This window comes from Eublepharis macularius, chromosome 8 (genome assembly GCF_028583425.1).
Source record: "Eublepharis macularius isolate TG4126 chromosome 8, MPM_Emac_v1.0, whole genome shotgun sequence".
NCBI classification, from domain to species: domain Eukaryota; kingdom Metazoa; phylum Chordata; class Lepidosauria; order Squamata; family Eublepharidae; genus Eublepharis; species Eublepharis macularius.
Window position 1 is genome coordinate 90,511,572 of NC_072797.1, and position 23,733 is coordinate 90,535,304.

Sequence of the window (23,733 nt, forward strand, 5' to 3'; positions counted from 1 at the left end):
ATCCTAGGGTGGAAAGCAGATATGGCAGCTAAGTAAACCTTAACTGATGAATTAGAAAGGCCTTCATCTTTGAGTGAGAGTAAGAATTCTAATACATTTGATAATTAACAGTCAAATGGGTCTAATTGTTTCTGTTTGGCCCATGTACTAAATTCCTCCCATTTAAAAGTGTAAGACTTTCTAGTGTTTTCTTTTCTAGAGCCGAGGACAACCTCCGTTCCTCTATCTGAGAGTTTCCCTGTCCTATTATGTGCCATGCTATCAGCCTCAGTCTGGGTAGGCCATGAGACCATACCCCTTTGTCGCTGAGAAGGTATGGTTCCAATCCACAGTGAAACAGTGAGCCCTCGGATAGGTGCATCACATGCTGGAACCATGGCAGTCTGGGCCAGTATGGTGTCACTATAATTATATTTTGGTTTGTCCTTCTGAATTTTGCTTATTGTTCTGAAAATCAGGGGAATAGGGGGAAAGGCATGGAAGAGAGGCCCCTTCCAGGTTAACTGGACGGCATCCCCTAATGAATTCCTGCCTATGCCTCCTCTGGAACAAAACCTTGGTGCTTTCTGATTCCAATCCTTTGCAAACAGGTCTATATCCGGATATTCCCACTTCTGAAACATTTGTTCTAGGTATGTGATTTTTAAGGACCACTTGTGAGTTCTCCATGTTAAGCCTGCTTAATTTGTCTGCTACTACATTTGTGGTGCCTGGTATGTGTACAGACACATGTACAGTGGTGTCTCACTGTATCTCCCACTCCCAGATAAGTATTGCCTCATCACATAATACTCTGGAAGTGGTGCACCCTTGTTTGTTCAGGTAAACATAGCCATACAGTTGTCTGTCAAAACCTGGACCCTCTTTTGTTTTACGATATCTGCAAATGCAATGAGGGCATAACCGAATAACTTTCAAGTTCAAGGATGTTAATGTGTAATTTCTTTTCATGTCTCAGCCATTTCCCCTGTGTTGAATAAACCACAGCGGGCACCCCATCCCGTTGTTGAGACATCTTTGGATATAGTCGTATCTATCTGGAATAAGCCAAATTCTATCCCTGCTAAAAGGTGGTTATAATCTTTCCATCATTCTAAGGACTTAATGACAGCCCTAGGGATCGTATATTTCTTATCCTGTCCTTGTGTTTCATAGTCATGGAGAGATAAAAAACACAATTGTAGCTTGCACATATGTAGTTACATTGGTGTAACTGCTCTAGTACCTGCCATAAGCCCTAGTAGGGTCTGAATTGTCAGGGATGATTGAAATCTGCAACGTGTGACCTGTCTCACCAGGTTCTCAATCCTATTTGCTCTTTCTTGAGATAAGAAGCCTTTATTAGCAATGCTATCGAGAGTGGCTCCTATGCACTGTGCCCTTCGAGAAGGTATAAGCGCAAATCTCTTACATTTTACAACTAAACCTAATTTCTTGCAAGCGTTGACCACCAGGTTGACAAGTTTTTCTAACATCTCGCCCGATGAAGCTGAGGTCAGCCAATCGTCTACATAGGCATAAATTGAACATCCCTGTTTCCTCATATATGCCACCATTACAACCAAACATTTTTTAAAGACTCTAGGGGCTGTGGAAAGGCCAAAAGGTAGCACTTGGTATTGGAAGATATTACCATTGCAGATAAATTTCAAAAATGTTCTGTGTGACGAATGTATAGAAATGTATAGAAGTATGCATCTTTCAGGTCTAAAACCACATACTAGGCATTGTGTGGAATCAGTTGTAACTCCATATTAAGTGTTATCATTCTAAATTTTTGAGTGTAGATAAACTTATTTAGATCCCTGAGGTCCAATATAGGCCTATTATTTATTTATTTTATCATATTTATATTCTGCCCTTCCCGCAAGCAGGCTCAGGGCGGATAACAGCATTAAAAACATTTAAAACATTTCATTAAACATTATCATAAAACATTAAAAGCATTGTATAAAGATATTAAAAATAGCAGCACTCTTTTTTTTTTTTAGTGGCGATTACAGAAAGTGCAACAGTGCAATTGAAACATGGCAGCAGCTTCAGAACAGTGGTGGACAGCTCTCATAGGGAGGGGAGTAGATGTTATATCCTCCAGCCAGTGGAGGCCCAGCCTCAGCCATAAGCCTGGCGGAACAACTCTGTCTTACAGGCCCGGCGGAAAGATAGTAAATCCTGCCGGGCCCTGGTCTCGGTAGACAGAGTGTTCCACCAGGTAGGAGTCAAGACTGAGAAAGCTCTTGCTCTAGTCGAGGCCAGGCGGGCCTCCTTGGAGCCAGGGACTGATAGTAATTTCTTTTCTCCTGATCGGAGGGTCCTCTGGGGAATATATGGGGAGAGACGGTCCCTCAGATACGCTGGCCCCAGTCCGCACAGGGCCTTATAGGTCAATACCAAAACCTTGAACCTGATCCGATACTCCACTGGCAACCAATGCAGCTCGTGCAATATTGGTGTAATATGCACCCTATTCGGTGCTTTCATAATGATGCGCGCCGCTGCATTTTGCACCAGCTGTAATCTTCGGGTCAGGCACAAGGGTAGGCCCGCGTAGAGCGCGCTACAGTAATCCAACCTAGAGATGACCGTTGCCTGGATCACTGTAGTTAAGTCACAGGTAGACAAGTAAGGGACAAGTTGTCTGGTCTGCCGCAGATGGAAAAAAGACCTGACAACCTCTGTGACCTGTGCCTCCATTTTCAGGGAGGCATCTAGGATCACCCCCAGGCTCCTAACCCTTGGAACAGGCACAAGCTGTGCCCCATCGAGGGTTGGGAGCTGAAGTCCCGAATCCAGTCCCCCCTGGCTCAAGTATAGGACCTCCGTCTTTGTTGGGTTCAGTTTCAGTCGACTCTGTTTCAACCAATCAGTCACGGCTGCAAATGCATGTTCCAGGACATCTGGGGCTGAGCCGGGCCGGCCGTCCATCATCAGATACAGCTGGGTGTCATCTGCATATTGATGGCACCCAAGCCCAAAACTTCGCACCAGCTGGGCAAGGGGGCGCATATAGATGTTAAACAGTAAAGAGGAGAGTATTGCCCCCTGTGGGACCCCACACACCAATGGGTGACGGGGTGACAATTTCTCCCCAAGTCTGTCCCCGACTGTGGAGAAAAGAGACAAGCCACTGTAAGGCAGTCCCTCGTATCCCCACATCGGCGAGGTGCTGAGTCAGAAGATCGTAATCGACTGTGTCAAACACTGCTGACAAATCCAGTAATATCAGCAGCACTGAACCACCTCGATCCAGATGTCTGCGAAGGTTGTCTGTGAGGGCGACCAGCAGCGTCTCCGTCCCATGTCCTGGCCGGAACCCGGACTGAAAGGGATCTAGGGCCAAAACATCATTCAGAAAACACTGTATCTGTCCCACTGCCGCCTGCTCAGTCACCTTTCCCAGAAACGGGAGGTTCGAGACTGGGCGATAATTGACCAGGTCAGTGGGGTCCAGTGATGGTCTCTTCAGGAGTGGTCTCACCACGGCTTCCTTTAGTGGCCCGGGGAAAACCCCCGTGCCCAAGGATGTATTAACAATGGCCTCCAACGAGGACCGCAGACCATCGGCACTGGCCTTTACCAGCCACGATGGGCATGGGTCCAGGGGGCACATGGTGGGCCTAACAGATTGCAGGGTCCTGTCAAGCTCTTCCCCGAAGAGTGGACTGAACTGATCAAATATTGACCCTAAAGACGGCCAAGGGGTCTCTAGTTCCTTCACTGTATCAACTGTGGCTGGCAGGTCACGGCGGAGAGACAAAATTTTTCAGCAAAAAAGCTCCCAAAAGCCTCACAGCTGATGTCCGAATTCTGAATTTGGCAGTCTCCCCCTGGGAGGGAGACTAGCACCTCCATCTTTCTTTTCCACCAGAACATTCTGGAGTAGAAGCCCGACTGTGACTCACATGTAAGTACCTTCTGTATAGCCCCCTTCTTTTGTAATTTTGTCAGTTCTGTTTGTAATTTGTCAAAGAAAGCATGCTGGGAAAAATCAGGAAGACTCTGAGTTGGGTAACAGGAAAACTCAACTTTATATCCAACCTTAACAATTTGTAACACCCATGAATCTGAGGTAATTTCTGCCCAGGCTGCATAATATTTAGTCAACCTATTGCCAAAACTAACTGTTCTACGTCTAGTCGGAACTGCTTCTGTTGGCCTTGGGACTCTTTGCCCAATGAGGCCTGTTGCCCTTGGCAAGATCTGTTGGCAGACCGTCTGTGTGGTATTGCCCCTGTTGTGATTGGGGCTGTCTGTATTGGGAATATTGAGGATATAGTTGATATGGCTGGTAGCTGTAACGTTTGCTTTTATAAGACTGCTGTGGGTGGTACTGGTATTGTTGGACAGATTGTTGTTTCAGGGGAAGCACACCTTAGGAGGGGGCTGTCTGCCTGTCTTTCCTTTTCTGCGAAAGATAATGGTCAGTCTTGGAGGAAAATAGCATTTGTCCCTCAAATGGCAGTCCTCTATCTTGTTCCTCATTTCAAGTGGCAGTGCCGTATTGCATAGCCAAGCATGTCTCCTGAGCACTATAGACAATGGCAGGGCTCTGGCTGAGGCATCACCTGTCATGCTCAGGGCTATGGCGCCTATCCCAGGTGCTGGAGGAACAAAGTGGCTCACCCGATGGTCAGGCAGTCCAAGGTCACACACAAGCAAGACAGTCGGATCCGATGTTTGAGTAGCGGTTGGTTCCGTGTGTCTCATCTTCAGTTTCACTGTCAGTACTGGGGTCAGTTCTGATCATGATGGCAATGTCAAGGGTGGCTGTCGGATCTGAGGAATCTCCTGAGGCTCTGAAACTCTAGTGTCTGGTGTTGTTGTAGACTCCAAGTTGGATCTGAAGCTGTCAGGGCCAACATGACTGATTGAGTTGAGGGTCCCTGACATCAATGTCTGAGAGCGGGACCACAAGTGACGCCCGACACAGGTTGGACACTTGTCAGCTTCCCTCAAGTTTTGATGGGAAATGTAGGCAGCTTGGTGGAATGTTGGACAAGTGACAGTTGAAAAGTCCATTGGACAGCAGTCAGAGAGCCAAGCTGCAAGACTAGGATGCCTACATTCCCATCAAAACTTGAGGGAAGCTGACAAGTGTCCAACCTGTGCCTTTTGTCACTTGCAGTTCCGCTCTGAGTTGGCACGGCAGAGTGATCCCCACTTCCTGTTGAAGAGGAGAACGTAATCTTACTGAGAGAGTCTTGTGGCTCTCTCAGCTCTGGCCTTCGGGGTAAATTTGTGGCAGTGTTGACAGGCCTGAACATTGTGCTCTTCCTTCCGACATTCAAGACAAATGGAGTGCCTGTCTGTTTTTGTCATTTCTGTGGTGAAGGAGGAACTGAGGGTGAGGGAGTGCTGTCTCCCAGTGACGTGTTCGGCATACTGGATTTTATCTTGAAAAATCCCACCGATTGACAGGCCTGCATGTGCGCAGTCCCATGTGGGACTGCACAGAAGATGGACAATGAACCTGCAAGGACTTGTAGGGGGTACTTCACTTTTCCCCATATCCCCTTTCTCTCTCCTGTTTCCTCTTCTCCTGACAGCCCCCATATGTTCACCTTTCCCTATGTCCTTCTCTCCTTCCCACCCACTAAACAACTTACCTTTTATCTGCCTCCATCTTTATTTGTATTTGTAAATTTACTTCATTTATATATTGCTTTCCCCACAATGGGGACCCAAAGCAGAATACATCATTCTCCTTGCCTCTATATTATCCTTGCAACAACTCTGAGAGGTAGATTAGGCTGAGTCTGTGTGACTGGATTAATCGCCCAGTGAGCTTCTACAGCAGAATGGTAATTCAAATGTCAGTCTCACAGATACTACTCTGAAAGTTTAACCACTACACTACATTGGCATTTTGGAGGGGGGAGAGTACTATTGAACTGCAGCAAGCAGCTGGGCCTGAGTGAGACATGCAAGTCATGTGGTATCAGGTCGCCCAATGGTAGCATCTAGGCCTGGCCTCAATAAGTCCTCCCCTCAAAAGCCAAAACAGCTCTGAAAAGGGTCCTGCTCCTCCCCTGTCTTTTCCTGACAGAATCCAAGCCTGGAATGCTGGGTGCATAGTTACAATTGCCTAGCAACAGCCACTGAGGGCATCTGGTTAATGCTACAGGTGCTCCTTTTAGCATTTTCTTTAGATTTCAGATTTTTCCGAAAACTTGGGGCATTTTTCAGGTATGTAAGATCTATCTTGTCCACTCATGGCACCAGTCTCTAGATTTAAGTATCCTCAGATCAGGGCCACTTGGCTATTAGTATATAAGATGCTCTAAGAGTTTAAGATGAGCCAGATAGAGCATACGTAATTTTGGCTGACCAGGCTTTATCTCTTGTAGGAAAAAATACTCATCTGTGTTATTTAGTTAATGATGCATGTGATAGCTAGTTGTTTTTCATCAGTTCTTCAGAATGCCAATTTTACGAACATTACTCAATCCGAGTGAGACAAAAAAGACAGCAGGTGGTGCTGACTGGACAGAGTGGCGCAGATCGGCTTGACAAGTAGTAATTGCTTTACAAGCTCACCTGCACATTTGCTTATTCATTCATTCACCCACACGCACACATACACTGAGAAATATTGTTCTCATTTTAGTATAAAAGACTTTCAGAACAGCTACTTAAAACAAACATATCTAAAGAGTGTTGTTGTGGGTTTTCCGGGCTGTATTGCCATGGTCTTGGCATTGTAGTTCCTGACGTTTCGCCAGCAGCTGTGGCTGGCATCTTCAGAGGTGTAGCACCAAAAGACAGAGGTCTCTCAGACCTCTGTCTTTTGGTGCTACACCTCTGAAGATGCCAGCCACAGCTGCTGGCGAAACGTCAGGAACTACAATGCCAAGACCACGGCAATACAGCCCGGAAAACCCACAACAACCATCGTTCTCCGGCCATGAAAGCCTTCGACAATATATCTAAAGAGTATTTATACGTTTTCATGACATGGAAAAATGGCTAACAAATAAGTTACTGAAACAAAATAAGCAATTTCTCAGACAGAGCACTGTTAATGAAGACAGCATTGCAATCCAAATTAGTTTTAGTATATGAGTTTGTCTTTAAAAGACTATATTGTTAGCAAGGCCAATATGAATATTTTGAAGTAAAAATAATGTGGCAAAGCTGTTTTTTATTCCATCAGCTCCCTCTGTGCAACATCTCCATTTTTTCTCATCCTTTTTCTTCTAATAAAGCAAGACGCCAAACTCAACACTAGGTCATACTTACAGAAGTTAAGATTTCCACATTAGCCCCACTGAGACAGAGGTACCGGACAACATCAAGAATTCCATTGTTTGCTGCCAGATGTAAAGGCGTACGTCCATACTTTAAAAAGGAAAATAAAGTTTTGTTCAGTAACAACCTAACTGAGATATATTCTAGTGCCACCTGGCAGACAGACATACATGTTCAGGTTGCTGTAAAATAGCTATGAACTTCTTAGCATGCCAGTTTCATTTTCACTTCAACGTCAAGTATCCTGCAACTTACTTAGATAATTCACAGAACAGTCCAACAGGAAGCACTGATTATGTCATCACTTCAACAGTGAGAGCATTTCAAGAGGACAACAGTCTATTGGAATGTTTTGTGAACTATTTTTAGCTCTTCACAACAATATTTGAAGAAAAAATTAAAAAGCCAAGTATCTACTGGACATTTCAACTTTTGTGAATATATATCATTGGAACACTTGCATTGTATTCTGAAAATTATCCTTCACAGCTATGATTTCCATTCTCAAAGGAATTTCTTTTAGTCGTTGTCTTACTAACATTGCCCAGAGGTGTAGAAGGTGCATAAAAGTTTTACTGAACCAAGCACTCATTGTCCCAAAGCATTTCTATACTATTCTACATGGAGCTTTCAGTCCCTTTAGAGCAGCTGTATGATTATTCTTAGGGACTGAAAGCTTCTGGTTATAGAGAAACTGTTTGTATATTGGCATATGGCGAGCATAAAAACATACAGGATTGAATTTGAAGGGTTGCTTGTACGGGAGTTAAAAGTAGGAGTTAATTCTCTCCAACTGCAGCTCTCTGTGCCTCATCTCATATTATTTTCAATAACCTTCAGGAATAGCTTTTAGGAAATGAAATCCTAACAATATCTCATCTTTAAGAGTGGATTTTACCCCACCTTCCCCCAGCAGAGTTGTAACCTTGTAAAAAGGTACCCTGTAGTTCAAGGACTAGCAGACAAAATACTTGCACAAGAAGGGACTACCCTTCCTCCCTTTTCTGTAAGGAGAATATCCAAAAAATACAACACATGGATTCTTAAGATCTAATTAACTTAGTATTATTATTAATAATTTTAGAAGTTTCAGCTTTACCAGACAAGTTTTTTGCAACTAGTTTTTTTTGCATGAGGCTGAATGTGTACTTCTGTAAGATAATGATTTGAAACAGAGACAGACAGACACACACACACACACAAGAGTTTGAAACATTTTGAAAAGAACGTTATCACTTTTAAACATGATTTTCCCCTGAAGAGCATTAGATCCTCAAATGTGTTGGGACACTGTATACTTTGTTAAATAAATCTTCTGTGTACCTTCTAGAACTCTTTGTTCAACAATACTTGATGATGATCATGTTCTCTTGTGGCATTGTAAGAACCCTTTCCTAATCAGAGAAGTAGCAGAGGAAGAAGAATAAGTCAGAGGAAGGGATAAAGGGCTTGGTGGTTGAGCCCATGGTTTGAATGTATCAGCTTTTAGGTAATTTCTTGCATCTATGGAAAAAGGATCGTCAACTGTGGAACTGCAAAAAATCTCTGTCTGAGACACCGTAGAAACCATGGTAGTTAAAAGTAGATTGTACCAGGCTGAGAGGATCAATTGGCTGACACACTGTACACATATCTAATAATTAATGACATTGATTAATGTCAATGTAAAAATTCATAATGAATGCTTCATCAAGTCCATTATTTCTTTGTGAAAGGTTTGATCATCATGATGATTTAGTGTTAAAATGGTACTGAAGATATGTTTTACTCTCAAGGGCAAATTCACAGTTGGAAAACCTTTTACAGTGTTTAAAAAGCAACAGAACCTAGAGGTACAAAACATTTTGTGTGTGGAAGACACAAAGCATCAACCATTTTTAGACACAGATTAGGCCACAGACCAGTACAACCAAATCTTTGGCTGTATTAATTCTCCTTTTCTAAAAACACATTTTCTATCATGGCTCTGCATTTAATTGCTCAATCAGTCAGGATTATGCTAACATAGGTTGGGATGGGAAGCTTATTATAAGCTTTTTTACATGGAAGTTGGCAACACATTTAAAAGATAATCCAGATACATGATTCATGGGGTCAGCCAAAACCCCACAATTTTGCATAGCTTGCTGTAGCACAGAGGGTCATAGAGGGTTTTTAGGAGGCAGCATAATAATTTATACTTTTAAATTCAATAATATTCCTTAAAAAGTCTCCTGAATTTAATTTTTTAAGTAGGCTTTATATAAACTACAATATTCAGAACAGCTGTTTGCCAATGAAGCTTAAGGTTTAAAATTTTCATATTTTTGCAATCACTTATGCATGCATGCATTCTTAGCAGAGATGTATAGTACGCATTAAAGTTATTCAAATTAGCACTAAGAAAAAATATTCGGAAATTATTCATTATTTAAATTCCTAGAGGAAAAGCCACACATTATGCTTTGTATTTACTTTGTATATCCTTTATTCAGCTGTTTTCATAGCATAATATTAATTAGATCATACAAGAAATCCAGGGCTATTAAATATACACAGTGGAAAATATATGCATCTTTTTACAATGCAGTTAGCCTTAATCCTCAAATGGATTGGAATAGGAACTATTGAGGTCTTTTTTACAGGTTGTTTGCAGTGAAGTCCATGAAAGCATGAAAAGCTGGCCAAGCTATTTACTCCTTATTTTGTTCATAGCAGAAAACATACAAAACCATTCTTAAACTTGGGCTGCATTAGGGTTGCCAGATCCTCTCACCCTTTGGGGAGACTTGGCACTTACCTTAGTGCTGCCCCTGCATGCGTGCCCAACCTGCACAATGATGTCACTTCTGGGAAGTGACATCATTGCTCAAGCCACATGCCACCTCTGGGAGCACTCCCACTCTCCACACTAGGCTGAATCAGGCCCGTCTGGGGCTGAATCGAGCCTGCTTTGGGCCAAAATCAGCCTAATGAGGTGCGCGGGAGTGCGCTGCACTGTCCTGGAGCACACCCCAGGAGGCGCATTCCCCTGCCTTTTCCCCTGCTGGCCAGATAAGCAAGGATGGGGGAGTGGTGGATGGGAGTAGGGGATTCCCTGCCCCCCCCCGCGGGGGACTGGCATTCTAGGCTGCATCCATACACAGATGGATATTGCACCATCATTGTACTAAAGCAATAATTTCCAACTGGATTTTTCTGAGTGATGACAACAATTCAGTTGTGAATTAATTGCTATAGCATAATGCCCAGCAAGGTGGGGACACAACCAAGGTGTGAATTATATTCAAGTAATCCTTCAGCTCACAGCTTAATGGATAGGTGAAGCTAGAGTTTGTTGGGAAAGGGGTGCCAGGCCTGGGGGCATGAAAGCAGGGGTGGGGGTGGTAGCAGCCAACTCAGGCCCTATTCTCTTGTGTTGGAAATACATGCTTCCTGGCAAGGCAGGAATACGGTTACCAGCTCCATGCCAGGAGATGGATAAGTACTGAAGTGTAGGATCATGGGAAAGGCCTCACATCCCCCGGAGATGTGCAGATCAAAGTAGTGATCTTTCTGGAGTTCTGGAGGGATCTCTATCCCTCTGATCTTCCCCCTCACCTCCTCCCTAATTGTAGGCACTCAGGAATCTGAGGGCCCTTCCTAGCCCAAGATCGCAGATCATCAATTGACCTTTTGGTCCTCTTAGATATGCCTGATTGAATGTTGTTTGGTTTTATTGCCTTACCTCTGGAGACAACCTTTGAATTATTGTGATGGATAAAAAGTGCCATCCTGTCCAAAGGATGGGTTTTACCTTATAAAAAGGGCAGCTTTCTAGCAGCTGTGTGCACACGCCCATGGATCCAACCTATACCCTCAGATGCAGGTCTGTCTCTCTCTTCCCTGCTATGAAGTGCAGCCACCTCAACACTGCTTACCTCGGACGTTCTCCTTCCTCCATGACTAGTAACTATCATCCATTTCCTGGACTGCTTTTCCATTTTCCTTACTATTTTCCAGTTAGTTCTGTGCATGTGTGGTATGAATTGTGTGAGGTTGCTCCTTATTACTTGCTTAATTAAAAACCATTTCTATTGAACATCTGTCTGTTCATTAAAGAGTTCTCTTGAGGAATGATCCCCATATACACAGGTGAAAAATCTCACTAGTCACCCTCCTCTTGCTGCCTCTCCTTGTATATTAATTCCCCAACTCACAAAGAGACCACCTATAAGGGTAATGGAGGAAACGCACCTTGAGGACCTTACATATGTGTAACCTTGAGGACTTTATGCATGCGTTCTCTGGAGGACTTCCTTGTTGTGCTGGGAATGATGTCATTCCCGGTGCGACAAGGAAGTGAAGGCCCCACAGGTAGCTGATTTGTTAAATACTAGATTGGGGGGCAATTTTTAACAAATCAGCCCCACTCAGAGGCCTTTACTTGTTTGTTGCTCCAGGAGTGACATTATTCCCAGAGTGACAAGGAAGTCCTGCGGAGCACACAGGAGCATGCTGTGGGGCTCCTGGACCCTGCACCTTTTCTTCCCAATAGCTAGATGAGAGATGGTGGGGAGCAAGGGTGGGGGTGGTGGACCCCTGCTGCCACCGAGGGGTGGGATCCTTTGGGGTGCCTATGGGAGCACTCAGAATCTACAGAAATTCAAATAAAATATATTTCTGCTAACCATCTTTACTCCTCCTTGCCTCTTTGGTCTTTGGCCTGCAAAGTCCTGCAAGGCTCAATTTTGTCCCATATGTTTTTCAACAACTACAAGAAACCACTGGGTGAGGTCATCTGGAGTTTTGGGCTGGGTTGCTAATGACTCTCAGCTCTATCTTGTGCTTCTGACTGATTCCAGAGAGGCTGTAGAAACCTTGAACTGGTGCCTGTTTTGGAGTGGATGTGGGCTGATAAACTGAAGCTTGACCCTGACAAGACAAAGTGCTATTGGTGATTGGAAGGTCTGATCTGGGAATTAAAATATTAACTATTCTGGATGGGGTTGCATTCCTCTTGAAGGGACAGGTCTGTAGTTTGGGTGTGCTCTTGGAGCCAACGCCTACTATTGGATAAGCAGGTAGCAGCTGTGGCTAGGGGAGCCTTTTACCAGCTTTGATTAGTTAACCAGTTGGAAAACATTTTTGGCTACTGTGGTTCATGTCAGGTCACATCTAGATAACACTACTGCAATGCACTCTACATGGAGCTGCCCTTGAAAATTGTTTGGAAACTTCAATTGGTGCAGAATGCTGTAAGCAGGATGTTGACTGGAGTGGGTTACAGGAACCATATCACTTAAGTCTTGGCCCATCTACACTGGTTCCCAATCTCTTGCTGGGCACAATTCAAGGTGAGGTGGTGACCCTATATGGATTGGAAACAGCACACCTGAAGACCACTTACTCTCTTATGAACCTTTTCAACCACTATGGTCACCTTCTAAGGCCATGCTTTGGGTGACTGTGCCTTCTGAGCTTAGTTGGATGGTAACCTGGGAGATGGCCTTCTCAGTTGTGGCACCCAAACTCTGGAATTCTCTCACCTGAGAGACTCACTTGTTCCCTTCTGTTGGCTTCTTCTGAGAGCCAGTGAAAACTTGTTTTGTTTGGCATTCCCTCAATGATCCATTCTTCCTGCCCTGTATTAATTGTTGTTTTTAAATTTTTGCATGCCTATTTTAGCTTGGTTTTAATTATTTTAATGATATGTTTTTGTTTGGTTTTAACCGTTTTCAAGATGTGTTTTCATTATGCATGCTGTTAATCTGTTACCTACACTGGCAGTACTGTATACATTTTGTAAATAAGTATATAAATAATAAAATGATATTGGAATGAAAGAGGGCTTGTATCTCCCAACACAGGAACTAAGCAACAATTGCAGATGATACCAAAGCTCATGCTGAATTCATTCTTGCAAAGGAATAGTTAGATTGTATGGAGAATTCCTTTCTCCCCACTATTCTGAGTACCAGGAAAATGTAACTTTCTTGGAGCTCCACCACTTCCTTAAGGGAAAATATCTGCATCCCCTCAACTGTGAATCCACTGTATACTCAGTTCTCAAAAAAACAATTAATCATCTGGATTATTTTTTACCTTATTTGTGATATCAATGTTACAGTTTGCTTCGCAGAGTGCCATCACAATGGGAACATTTCCATCTTTGCAGGCTACATGTAGAGGGGTATTCCCATGTCTATCCTGGAAATCTATACAACATCCTTGACGGATGAGTGTTTTAACCACTTCCATCTGACATCTCCGGACTGCGAGGTGAAGGGCTATATGTTCATCCTAAATGCACACATACAAATAGAGGAATTATTTGTTCTATTTCAAGTAGTTGGTGTTTCTAACAGAAATTTGCCATGGCCAGGATCCAAAGAACCACACAGTTTTGCATTCAAAGAGAATTTTTGTACTCTGTTTCACAAACTGCATTCCCCTCTCCCTCAATGCTACATGGCAAATAACCTTTAAGTAACAGTATTTTTCAAAGCAAACTGTGACAATGGCAAGGAGATCCACCCTGGAACTCTCTCTGAGCAAGCCAAAACCTTTGACTGTGTTTAAAGTAGTTCTTTAAATACCAGCTTATTCCTTCATCAGAGAAAATCAAGAAAATGTAAAGTGGCAACAGCTAAGCAATTCAATTATTTGCAAACTAGTTATGCCGCTCCTTTTATTGCACTAAGTTTTATACAATTCTCAATCTTTTTAAATATCCCTGAGCTCTTTTTCAGGAACAAACTTTAAAGAGTAAGTGAGCAAAAGAAGACCTTTAGGTCTGAAAGTAAAATATTTCCAGTGGATGAGACAATGGAAAACTAAACAAATACAAAAATAGTAAGGAAGATTGCTTAAAATGTTTTTCTTGTTCACTTTTTAAAAGCATGTTGTTTCTTTTCCTTCTCAGAGCATCATAGATGGTTCTCTGACTTACAGGAAATAAAACTGACATCCTGCTGCCTCAAAAAAATGATGGGCACTGCCCAAGGGGAAGGACCTGTCAATCAAGATAGTAGATCAATAGCACACAACATGATTAGTAAAACTATAGTCTGAATTCCTAAGTCCTCTTTCTTGGCTATTTGCCTTGCTTGGATGCAGGCAAGGAAGATCCTAATGACGACTGCATGCTGAGGATCATACATTTACCACTGGGGACCTGCAGCAAAGTGTTGCAGATTGTTTTTTGGTTCCCTAAAGATGGTTTCACAAAGTGAGAGCAGTGCAAGCTTTGCAACTCACCTCAGGCAAGCAAAAAAACCCAAACCCTTCCCCCTTTCCTATCCATTCTTGGGGCTCTGGCAGCATGTCAGCTGGGGCAGTCTCAGCCAGCGAGCTCTTACAGCCTCAAGAATTGCTGGAAAGGTAGATTGGCGTTCTACCTGTTTCCAGTCATTCATTGGACTGCTCCCCCCATCATCAAGGAGTGCACTCCTGCTGGGGCAGTCCTAGCAACCCTGGTCTCAGAGCCCCAAAGATTTCTGGAAAGGGATAGGGGTCCTCCAAACCTTTCCAGGCATCCTTGGGCCTCTGACAGCATACCAGCAGGGGCAGTCCCTAGAAGGTGCACTCTCACAGCACTGAGAATGGATGGAAAGGGGATGCCTGCTCTCCCATTTCAGTCATTCTTGGGATTCTAACAGTTTGCCTACTGGGACTGCCCAAGCATATTCGCACTCTTCCTCAATGATGTGGACCCAGGCGGTGCCCCGGAGGACTCATGAGGAAGGGAAATCTCATTTCCCATCCTGCTTCTCTCTCTTCTTCACTGGAGCCAGCAGCACTGCTAGGGGAGGCTCCACATCTGCTTTGATACCTCCTTCTGTTTTGGACTTCCAGCCAATGCTCTGCTCACTTGTACCACCGCCTCCTGCCTAAAATATCTGAACACCAGATATTTAATGGGTAGTTGAAATGGATTTAGCAGATGCAGCCAATGTACAATGCTTGTTTCATATAAAAATGTATTTAAAACTATTAATTCATAGCAGTAACATATCCCATTTATTTAGAGAGTCTTAATTCAATGATTCAATATCTGAACAAACTAGGAACACAATTTCATACAGGCCTTTACCACTTAAGAATATTTTTACTAGACAGTTCCCTGATAAACATGATTCGTTCAACCATAACTCACCTTGTCAGTTGCATCAAGGTCAGCTCCATGCTCTGCTAAACATTCCACAATATCATGGTAACCTCTAGCCGAGGCTGTCAAGAGCGGCGTTTCCCCTTCTTTATTTTTAGCATTCACATTACAACCTGCCTTACAAAGAGCTTTAGTAACAAGGTAGTAGCCATGCCAAGCAGCACAATGCAAAGGGGTTTCTTCTTCCTATAAAAGAATAGTTATTTTAAAAACTTCACACACACACACAAAACTACACTACCAATTTTGACTGCATAAATTTAATCTCTTCCTAGATACACATCACCAAACGAAAGCCTTCACGTTAGGATTCATGTTGCAAAGCTAACTATATTCTAAGGTTTAGGTTTTACAGTTGGCTTTATCAATATACCAGATCACAAGCAACACCCACCCAAATTAGAGACATTTGAACTGTGAATCTTACTCCTATATGCTCCAACCTTACCAGTGAACATTACAAAGTGTACATTTTTTATTTCGTATATTCATGCTTATTTGTTCCACAAAAATAACATATGAACAAGCCCTAAAAGAATATAATTATCCCTACCACAATTAAATGGCTGGTGCCACTGTAACATTATGCAGTGAACTTATTACTGCCTTGCCATGACAAAAACAGGATATCTGAATGTAGACTGAGATAATTTATTTAAATTATATTTAATTAAAAAACCCATCCAACACAGTTATGGATGGGATTGGAGGTAGCATTTTTAAAATGTTGTTGAAGGCTTTCACGGCCAGAGAATGATGGTTGTTGTGGATTTTCCGGGCTGTATAGCCGTGGCCTTGGCATTGTAGTTCTTGACGTTTCGCCAGCACAGCTGCTGGCAAAACATCAGGAACTACAATGCCAAGACCACAGCTATACAGCCCGGAAAATCCACAACAACCATTTTTAAAATGGTTCCAACTATTGTGTTTTATTAACATATTTCCAGTTTTCTCTCTCAATAACTGGTGCGTATGCATAAGAAATTTCAATCCTGCACACAGAGGGAAACAGCAGGAATTGGCCAATCATTATATGCAGCAAGTCATACAATTTTAGCACAGGAGAAGTACAATCATAAATGATGTTTGGTTGTGCCTATATTTGTGACTAGCTGGCTGGCTCATGTTTCTCCTTGTGATTGAGTGTACCAGCAAGTCAGATCGGGAGTGTTTCTTATATATGGTTGAGGTCAGTAAGATGATATGGCAAGGGCCTTGCAGCTGAATGTCTTTAGCGACAAGCCCCCTAAGGTTCCAGCAGGGTTGTGTGGACTTTTTGAATTCATACACTGGGACTTACTTGGACATGAGATATATATTTAAAATATTATACACAGATATGCATGCTGCACACGAATCTAGTGAACCAGTTATTTATAGATGTTTAATAATTTTTTAGATCACCAAGAGTTGAGCAAGTAGCACCTTAAAGAACATCAAGATGTTCATAGTATAAGCCTTCAAGAGTCAAAGCTCCGATGTATTGTCGAAGGCTTTCACGGCCGGAGAACGATGGTTGTTGTGGGTTTTCCGGGCTGTATTGCCGTGGTCTTGGCATTGTAGTTGCTGACGTTTCGCCAGCAGCTGTGGCGGGCATCTTCAGAGGTGTAGCACCAAAAGACAGAGATGGCACTGAGAGATCTCTGTCTTTTGGTGCTACTCCTCTGAAGATGCCAGCCACAGCTGCTGGCGAAACGTCAGGAACTACAATACCAAGACCACGGCAATACAGCCCGGAAAACCCACAACAACCATAGTCAAAGCTCCCTTTGTCAGGTATTTGATTGAAGGGAGCTTTGACTCTTAAGCTTATATCCTGAAAATCTTGTTGGTCTTTAAGGTGCTACAGGACTTGAAACTTGCTATTCTACTGCAGACCAATAAGGCTATCCACCTGAAACTAAACAATTTTTAGTCTTTAATGTTAGTGAATAATTTTAACCTGAATTTACAAAATGGTAAGAAATGTCCTTGCTTAACGGAGGAATAAGGCTTACCCCTCACTACTCACCTTATCTTGAAAATTTGGATTTGCTCCAATGCTACACAGGTATTGAACTACATCCACATGACCATAACGAGATGCTACATGGAGTGCAGTTTCCCCAGACTGTAATCAGATGACATATATATATATATATATTGTTGTTACTTCTCATGACACAATATTTAATACTCCCAAATTGTGAGTTACAGTGACTTTCTGTGAATACTAGATGATTGCATATACATAAAACACATATAGGTTTTAGTTGATCTTGCCCCTGCAATCTGCCACATTTGCACTGCTAAAACATTTTTTGGTTCAAAGAGGCTTTCAACAGAATTTTATTTCCTTGCTTTGTTCTCTCTCAATGTCAATGTTTTTTTAATTTTATGTCTGCTTTAGGGTTGCCAGAAACGCCTTGGCAAATACAAGGAGATTTTGAGGGCAATGCCTAGGGAGCATGTAGACTTGGGAGGATGTGATCTCGCTTTCAAGTCATGCTTGAAGACTTTACCCTAATCTCTACAGTAAAGACTCCAGAGACAAGGGGCCACTCCTTAATTTCTCTGGGGCAGGGGATTGGGGCTGCAGCTTACCCACTGTGGGTGGGCAAATGGCAAGCCTAATTAATGCTTGTGTGCTAATTTTACTGGCTGCTGTTTTGAAGTATTGAAGATTGATTTTATTGCAGTGGTTTAGTTTGTTTAGATTACTGAGTTATTTTAATTGTTACATTTTATTATTTTTATTTTTTCATCTTATGATGTTAGCTGTCTTATAAATTTTCTACATAAATAAATATGCAATTTCCTTGTTTTGAAGACATTCCAATTCCAAACTACCTTATTACCTGGCTTTCAAGGAAGTATGATTTTACCATATGGGCTTTGATTAATTTTGGGGTCTAACACTGCAACACGCCTAGCAACTAGATGTGCTTGACACCCATCATAAAATGGCTTTTTAGAAGTGCTTAAAAAGATAAAATTTTTGTCCTTACCTTATCTCTAACATCCAAAGGACATTTATTTACATGGAGGAATTTCAGAGTTTCTATGTGACCATGCCGAGATGCCCAATATATTGCATTAGATCCTGCCTGTCCAAAATGTTTCAGAATAGTAGTTAACAAAACTGTTCAAAAGTGGTGAAATCCACTGTAAATTAATTAACTCATTTTAACAAATAGCAATGACTACAGTCTACTCACCTTATCTTGGACATCAATGCGGGCACTTCGTTTAAGGAATAACTGAAGCATTTGAATATTTCCACATCCAGCAGCAATCAGAAATGGAGGTGTCCCATGCTATAAATTAAAAAATTATTAAACACTGTTCATTCTTCTCAGAGATTACAGGCAAAATAGATGTAGACAAATATTATGTTAAATTTAATAAAGAACATAGCAGGCATATAACTTCAGTCCATGGTGCTGAAAAGTTGTGTGACATTCCAATGAAAGGCTGTTCAGACACTTTTGGCAGTAAAACAACAGTACAGAAAGTTGAAGCAGCCTGAATAGCCCAGACTAGCTCAAGTTGGTCAGAGCTTGGAAGATAAGCAGGATTGGCCATGGCCAATACTCAGATGGGAGAACATAAAGGAAGACCAGGGTTGCTATGCAAGGAAGGCAATGGCAAACCACCTCTGCATATCTCTTGCCTTGAAAACTCCATGAGGTGTCATCATAAGTTGGTTGTGATTTGATATCTCTTAATTACTATACAAAAAGTTGTAACAATACAGAGAATTCCAAACGGAAATGTAAGATGAGGGATAACCGGCTAGAAAGAGATATTTCTTACAAACATTTAGGGTGGATTTGTGCACATTGTATAACAGGAATGGATTAGTGAAGCTGCAACAAAAAAAGCATCACAAACAAGCAGTGCCTTTTTTTGACAATATCAGGAATATAGTTTCCACAACTTGGTAAGTAACAGGATTGCCTCATTCAGCTATGAGAGACTTTATCTAGGGCACTGTGCCTTGATACTAAAAACACCCTGTTGACAAATTAGGGAATATTTGGATTATGTGGTAAATCTCTGCTAATAGTAATCATTTCCACCAGCAGGACTTTGTTGCTTTTTCCATCTTGCTGCTGTCTGAGATGTTCCCCAATAGGATGGCCCGGGGGGGGGGGGGCACAGGAACCAAAGGAATATCAGGAAGAGATAACTGATCTGCCGTAAGGGGCGGGAATCATGACACCCCACCCCTAGACCTATTCGCAGAAATTTACTATAGGATCCAAGCCACCTAGTCATTGGAGATATGTTGGAAAACAAAAGATCCAAAATCCAGATTGTTTTAAGGATAAAGTAACACAGCACCCTTAATGGGAAATGGAATTACTCAGAGTTTCAAAAATATTGTAGCTATCAAAAAGAAGAGGCAAGGGCACACAGGTTCAACAAATAAGCAAATGGTTTAAGATAAATTTAAACAAAATATCATTAAAAACATTCAGATTTTAAGAAAGCTCAGTTATGAAATTAGTAAGACGAGAAACTAAATACTGTATATTTTTTATGAAAGAAACTAATATTTTAAGTACAGGTCACTTCCAATACAAAAACTAAAATCCAAACTCAAAGTCTCAAAGCTGGGTCACAACTGTTGGGATGACCTTTTTAATTTGCCTGTTTTAAGGCATTATTTTATTGCTGAAACAGTCTGCTGAGTTACCAGACAGCTGCAACATACCTTGTTGGGTTGATTGACATCATAGTTGGTCAAAGATCCCAGAAGATGCTGGAGACCAGGAACGTTATCATCATTGATGGCATGAATTATGGCTTTCATGACAAATGAATCTTCTTCATCCTTATCAATTACCCAGAAAGAGATATAAAGGGAGGAAGGAAGGTAAAAGACAAGAGAATTGTATTGTCGAAGGCTTTCACGGCCGGAGAACGATGGTTGTTGTGGGTTTTCCGGGCTGTATTGCCGTGGTCTTGGCATTGTAGTTCCTGACATTTCGCCAGCAGCTGTGGCGGGCATCTTCAGAGGTGCAGCACCAAAAGACAGAGATATCTCAGTGTCACAGGGAACTGGCGAAACGTCAGGAACTACAATGCCAAGACCACGGCAATACAGCCCGGAAAACCCACAACAGCCATCGACAAGAGAATTGTTAGCTTGAGGGGGGAAAGCCTCTCTCTTGTGAGGATGCAAAAAAAAAAAAAAAAGGATATAAAGCAGACACAGTGCGCATTGCAACGGCACGGAGTGTTTAGAGCATCAGAATGCAACTTAGGAGATCCTGGTTCAATTCTATATTATCATTTATGAAGTTTATAGGCTGACTTGGGGCTATATGTACTCTTTCAGCCTAACCCACACCACAGGTAACAAAAAACTTGGCTGCCCTCAGTAAGGACTGAAGTCAAGAATAATAGGTAGCCAGAGGGCAAATGAAGTATTCAACAACACTCTTGTTCAAGAACTCATGAATCTCTTATTAAGACTGGTAGGTCTAATAACACATGCAATTAATACATATGCAGTTCATACATCACTATGTGTGAATTGCTTGTTGATATCACAAGAATAATACATATGCTTATAACAGAGTCCCCGCCTGAGGACCCTGGAGTGTACAGGCAGATGAAAATCAACCAGTTAAGTTTTAAAGTTGTTATTGGAGAATTTCAAAAGTAAATGTTCCTTTTTCTTCCGTTTTCTCTCTCTGTAGGCAAAGAAGAATCCGAGGTGTAGATGGCAAACACCAGTACAGAACAAGCCCGGAACCACAGCCGGCAAAACTTCTCTTTACTTTTCAGTTCTTCGTCATAAGACTTCCTCAGGGGCATTTACCTTATGATGTTACTTCTCAGATTCGCCTGCTACATCACCCATTGTGACGTGGAAAAGCCTACGTGATGGGATTTTCCACGTCGCAATGGGTGATGTAGCAGGCGAATCTGAGAAGTAACATCATAAGGTAAATGCCCCTGAGGAAGTCTTATGATGAAGAACTGAAAAGTAAAGAGAAGTTTTGCCGGCTGTGGTTCCGGGCTTGTTCTGTATTGGTGTTTGCCATCTACACCTTGGATTCTTCTTTGCTTACAGAGAGAGAAAACGGAAGAAAAAGGAACATTTACTTTTGAAATTCTCCAATAACAACTTTAAAACTTACATGGTTGATTTTCATCTGCCTGTACACTCCCGGGTCCTCAGGCAGGGACTCTGTTATAAGCATATGTATTATTCTTGTGATATCAACAAGCAATTCACATATAGTGATGTATGAACTGCATATGTATTAATTGCATGTGTTATTAACCCACACCACAGGCTGTTGAGGGGATAAAATGGTGCAAGGAAGAACCACATACACCATCCTGAGATTTTTCAAAGGACAGCAGGACAAAAATGCGGTAATTTGCTACGTCACCAGCATTCCCAATGATAGTTTAACTGCTGAAGTTTTTGTGTACGTTCTGAAAAGACTTTACTTTCTCTAATGAGATGTCTCTTTTTGCTTCATCACCACATGCTGTTTATACACCATCCGGGAAATAAGTTCTGCCTCCAATTTGTTTCCTGTCAGCATTTTCACAATTTAGGATCTTTTTAAAAGCATCATCAACACAAAAGAAGCATACTCATAATTTGTTCCCCAAGAATAAATAATCAATATTATACAGAACAGTGCTGCCTTTACTCTTGAGTTTACTTATGTTTTAAACCACAGCAGCACAGTATATCTGGCTGCCAAAAAGTTGCCGTAGCAAGTTAAGACAACCGATTCAGAACTAACTGGAGACTTGATTTACAAAAAATGTGGAAATTTTCTGATAGACAGAAAATAATGCATATTAAGAAAGCACTCTACATACTTTTTGATGTCTAGGCCTTTTAATTTTTAGGAAAAATTGTTGCCAGATCCCTTAGTGCCAAACTAGGGGACAAGCAGGTGGCAGTGGGTACTTACCCCTTGCACACTCTTGTCACCAGAAAATGATATCATTTCCAGTGCAGTGCAGAAGTGACGGGTGACACTGGAGCCAATTCTTTAAAAATCTGCCCAAACTTAGCATCTGGGGCCAGTTTTTAGAGTATTGGTCCCCAGCTTGATCCACTGCTTCAGCATCATGCTGGAAATGATATTTTCCAGCGATGCAGGAGTGTGTCTCTCAGGTGGAGTGCATGCAGCAGTCAGCCAGGTCCCTGTACCTTCTCCCCCACACCAACTGGGTGAGCAGCGGTGGGGGCAATGGCTATCCCCTGCAGGGGACTGGCAACCCTAAACTTAGTTCTTATAACTACTATTTAAGTTCTGCTGATCTCAGGAATGCACTCCATAAAATGTACTGTAAATTTTAAAAAGAAGTCTTTCAGATTTATAGACCTTCAAGTATAATTCTCAAGAGCTCAATATATAAAAAAAATACATTCACCTGCTTTAAAGAAGAGTGTCTGGAAGAATATTTGTTATCTTCCCAAAACACTCTCATTAAGCAAGTACAATAAAAACAGAGAACACACAGTAGCTTATAAGAGTTGGCTCTCTATACATAATCTTATTACTTGACTGTATGAAATCTTGCACAGAGGAGAGGAGTTGATGTAAAGCTGCTTCGGATTCTCATTACAAAGAAAGGCAGGGTATAAACGAAGTAAATAAAATAATCATAGTGACTGATGCTCAAACATTGATAAAAGTCGTGACAAATTAATTTTGGCTGGGAGTACTTAGAAGTGACAGAAATTTTTATCATCGACTTGAAATTTCATTACATGCACTGCTTGAATATTGTCTCTTATACGGGTTTATCAGCTATCTCCTTCCTTGGTATCAAAAAAAATCTTCTACAGTACACAGTATGCATGCATTACAATTCAGAAGATACTTAGTCAATCATTATACTTCCCGGCATTTACTCACCAAAGTATCATCACTCCTAGCCACACTCATGTTACTTCTGGATAAAAAGGATCTTGATAATCTTTGGCATAATGATATTAATCGCACAGATTGCTTTTATAAAAGAAAAAAGTATTATTGTGAAATAATTTGTAACAGGAAAAGTCTCTTGAAACTTTAAGTTATGCAGGCAACAATGCAGAACTGGTTAACCTAAATCTCTGGGCAAAAGCAGAGTATAATGTTTACAAGTTTTAGACAGAAAATTCTCCACAAGGTGACAAAATTATCGTATGTTCCCCAATTCCCTGTGTGATGGGAAGTTCAGGAAAAGCACTGCATCTCTTAGGATCACAGAGCATTGAAGACTTGTGGCATCTTCATGATACGTGTTCTATTTTTAAAAAGCATAGTGGCAACAAAACTTCTGTAGGATGCAGCAGAACTACTGATCATGAGTTAGATTTTCAGAAAACAAGGACATGAATTGAT

General features: G+C 41.8%; 1 protein-coding gene across 1 annotated transcript in view; it reads right to left on the reverse strand.

Annotated features, from left to right (window-relative positions):
* Nucleotides 1–23,733, reverse strand: part of DAPK1 (death associated protein kinase 1) — a 142,270-nt gene that overhangs the window by 33,241 nt on the left and 85,296 nt on the right. Inside the window, exons 11-18 of the mRNA XM_054986551.1 lie at nucleotides 23,263–23,355; nucleotides 20,076–20,195; nucleotides 18,574–18,672; nucleotides 18,364–18,462; nucleotides 17,388–17,486; nucleotides 15,365–15,562; nucleotides 13,312–13,509; nucleotides 7,240–7,338 (exon numbers count right to left, since the gene is read on the reverse strand). Of these exons, the coding sequence (XP_054842526.1) occupies nucleotides 7,240–7,338; nucleotides 13,312–13,509; nucleotides 15,365–15,562; nucleotides 17,388–17,486; nucleotides 18,364–18,462; nucleotides 18,574–18,672; nucleotides 20,076–20,195; nucleotides 23,263–23,355 (1,005 nt within the window). The remainder of the gene's footprint in view (nucleotides 1–7,239; nucleotides 7,339–13,311; nucleotides 13,510–15,364; nucleotides 15,563–17,387; nucleotides 17,487–18,363; nucleotides 18,463–18,573; nucleotides 18,673–20,075; nucleotides 20,196–23,262; nucleotides 23,356–23,733) is intronic.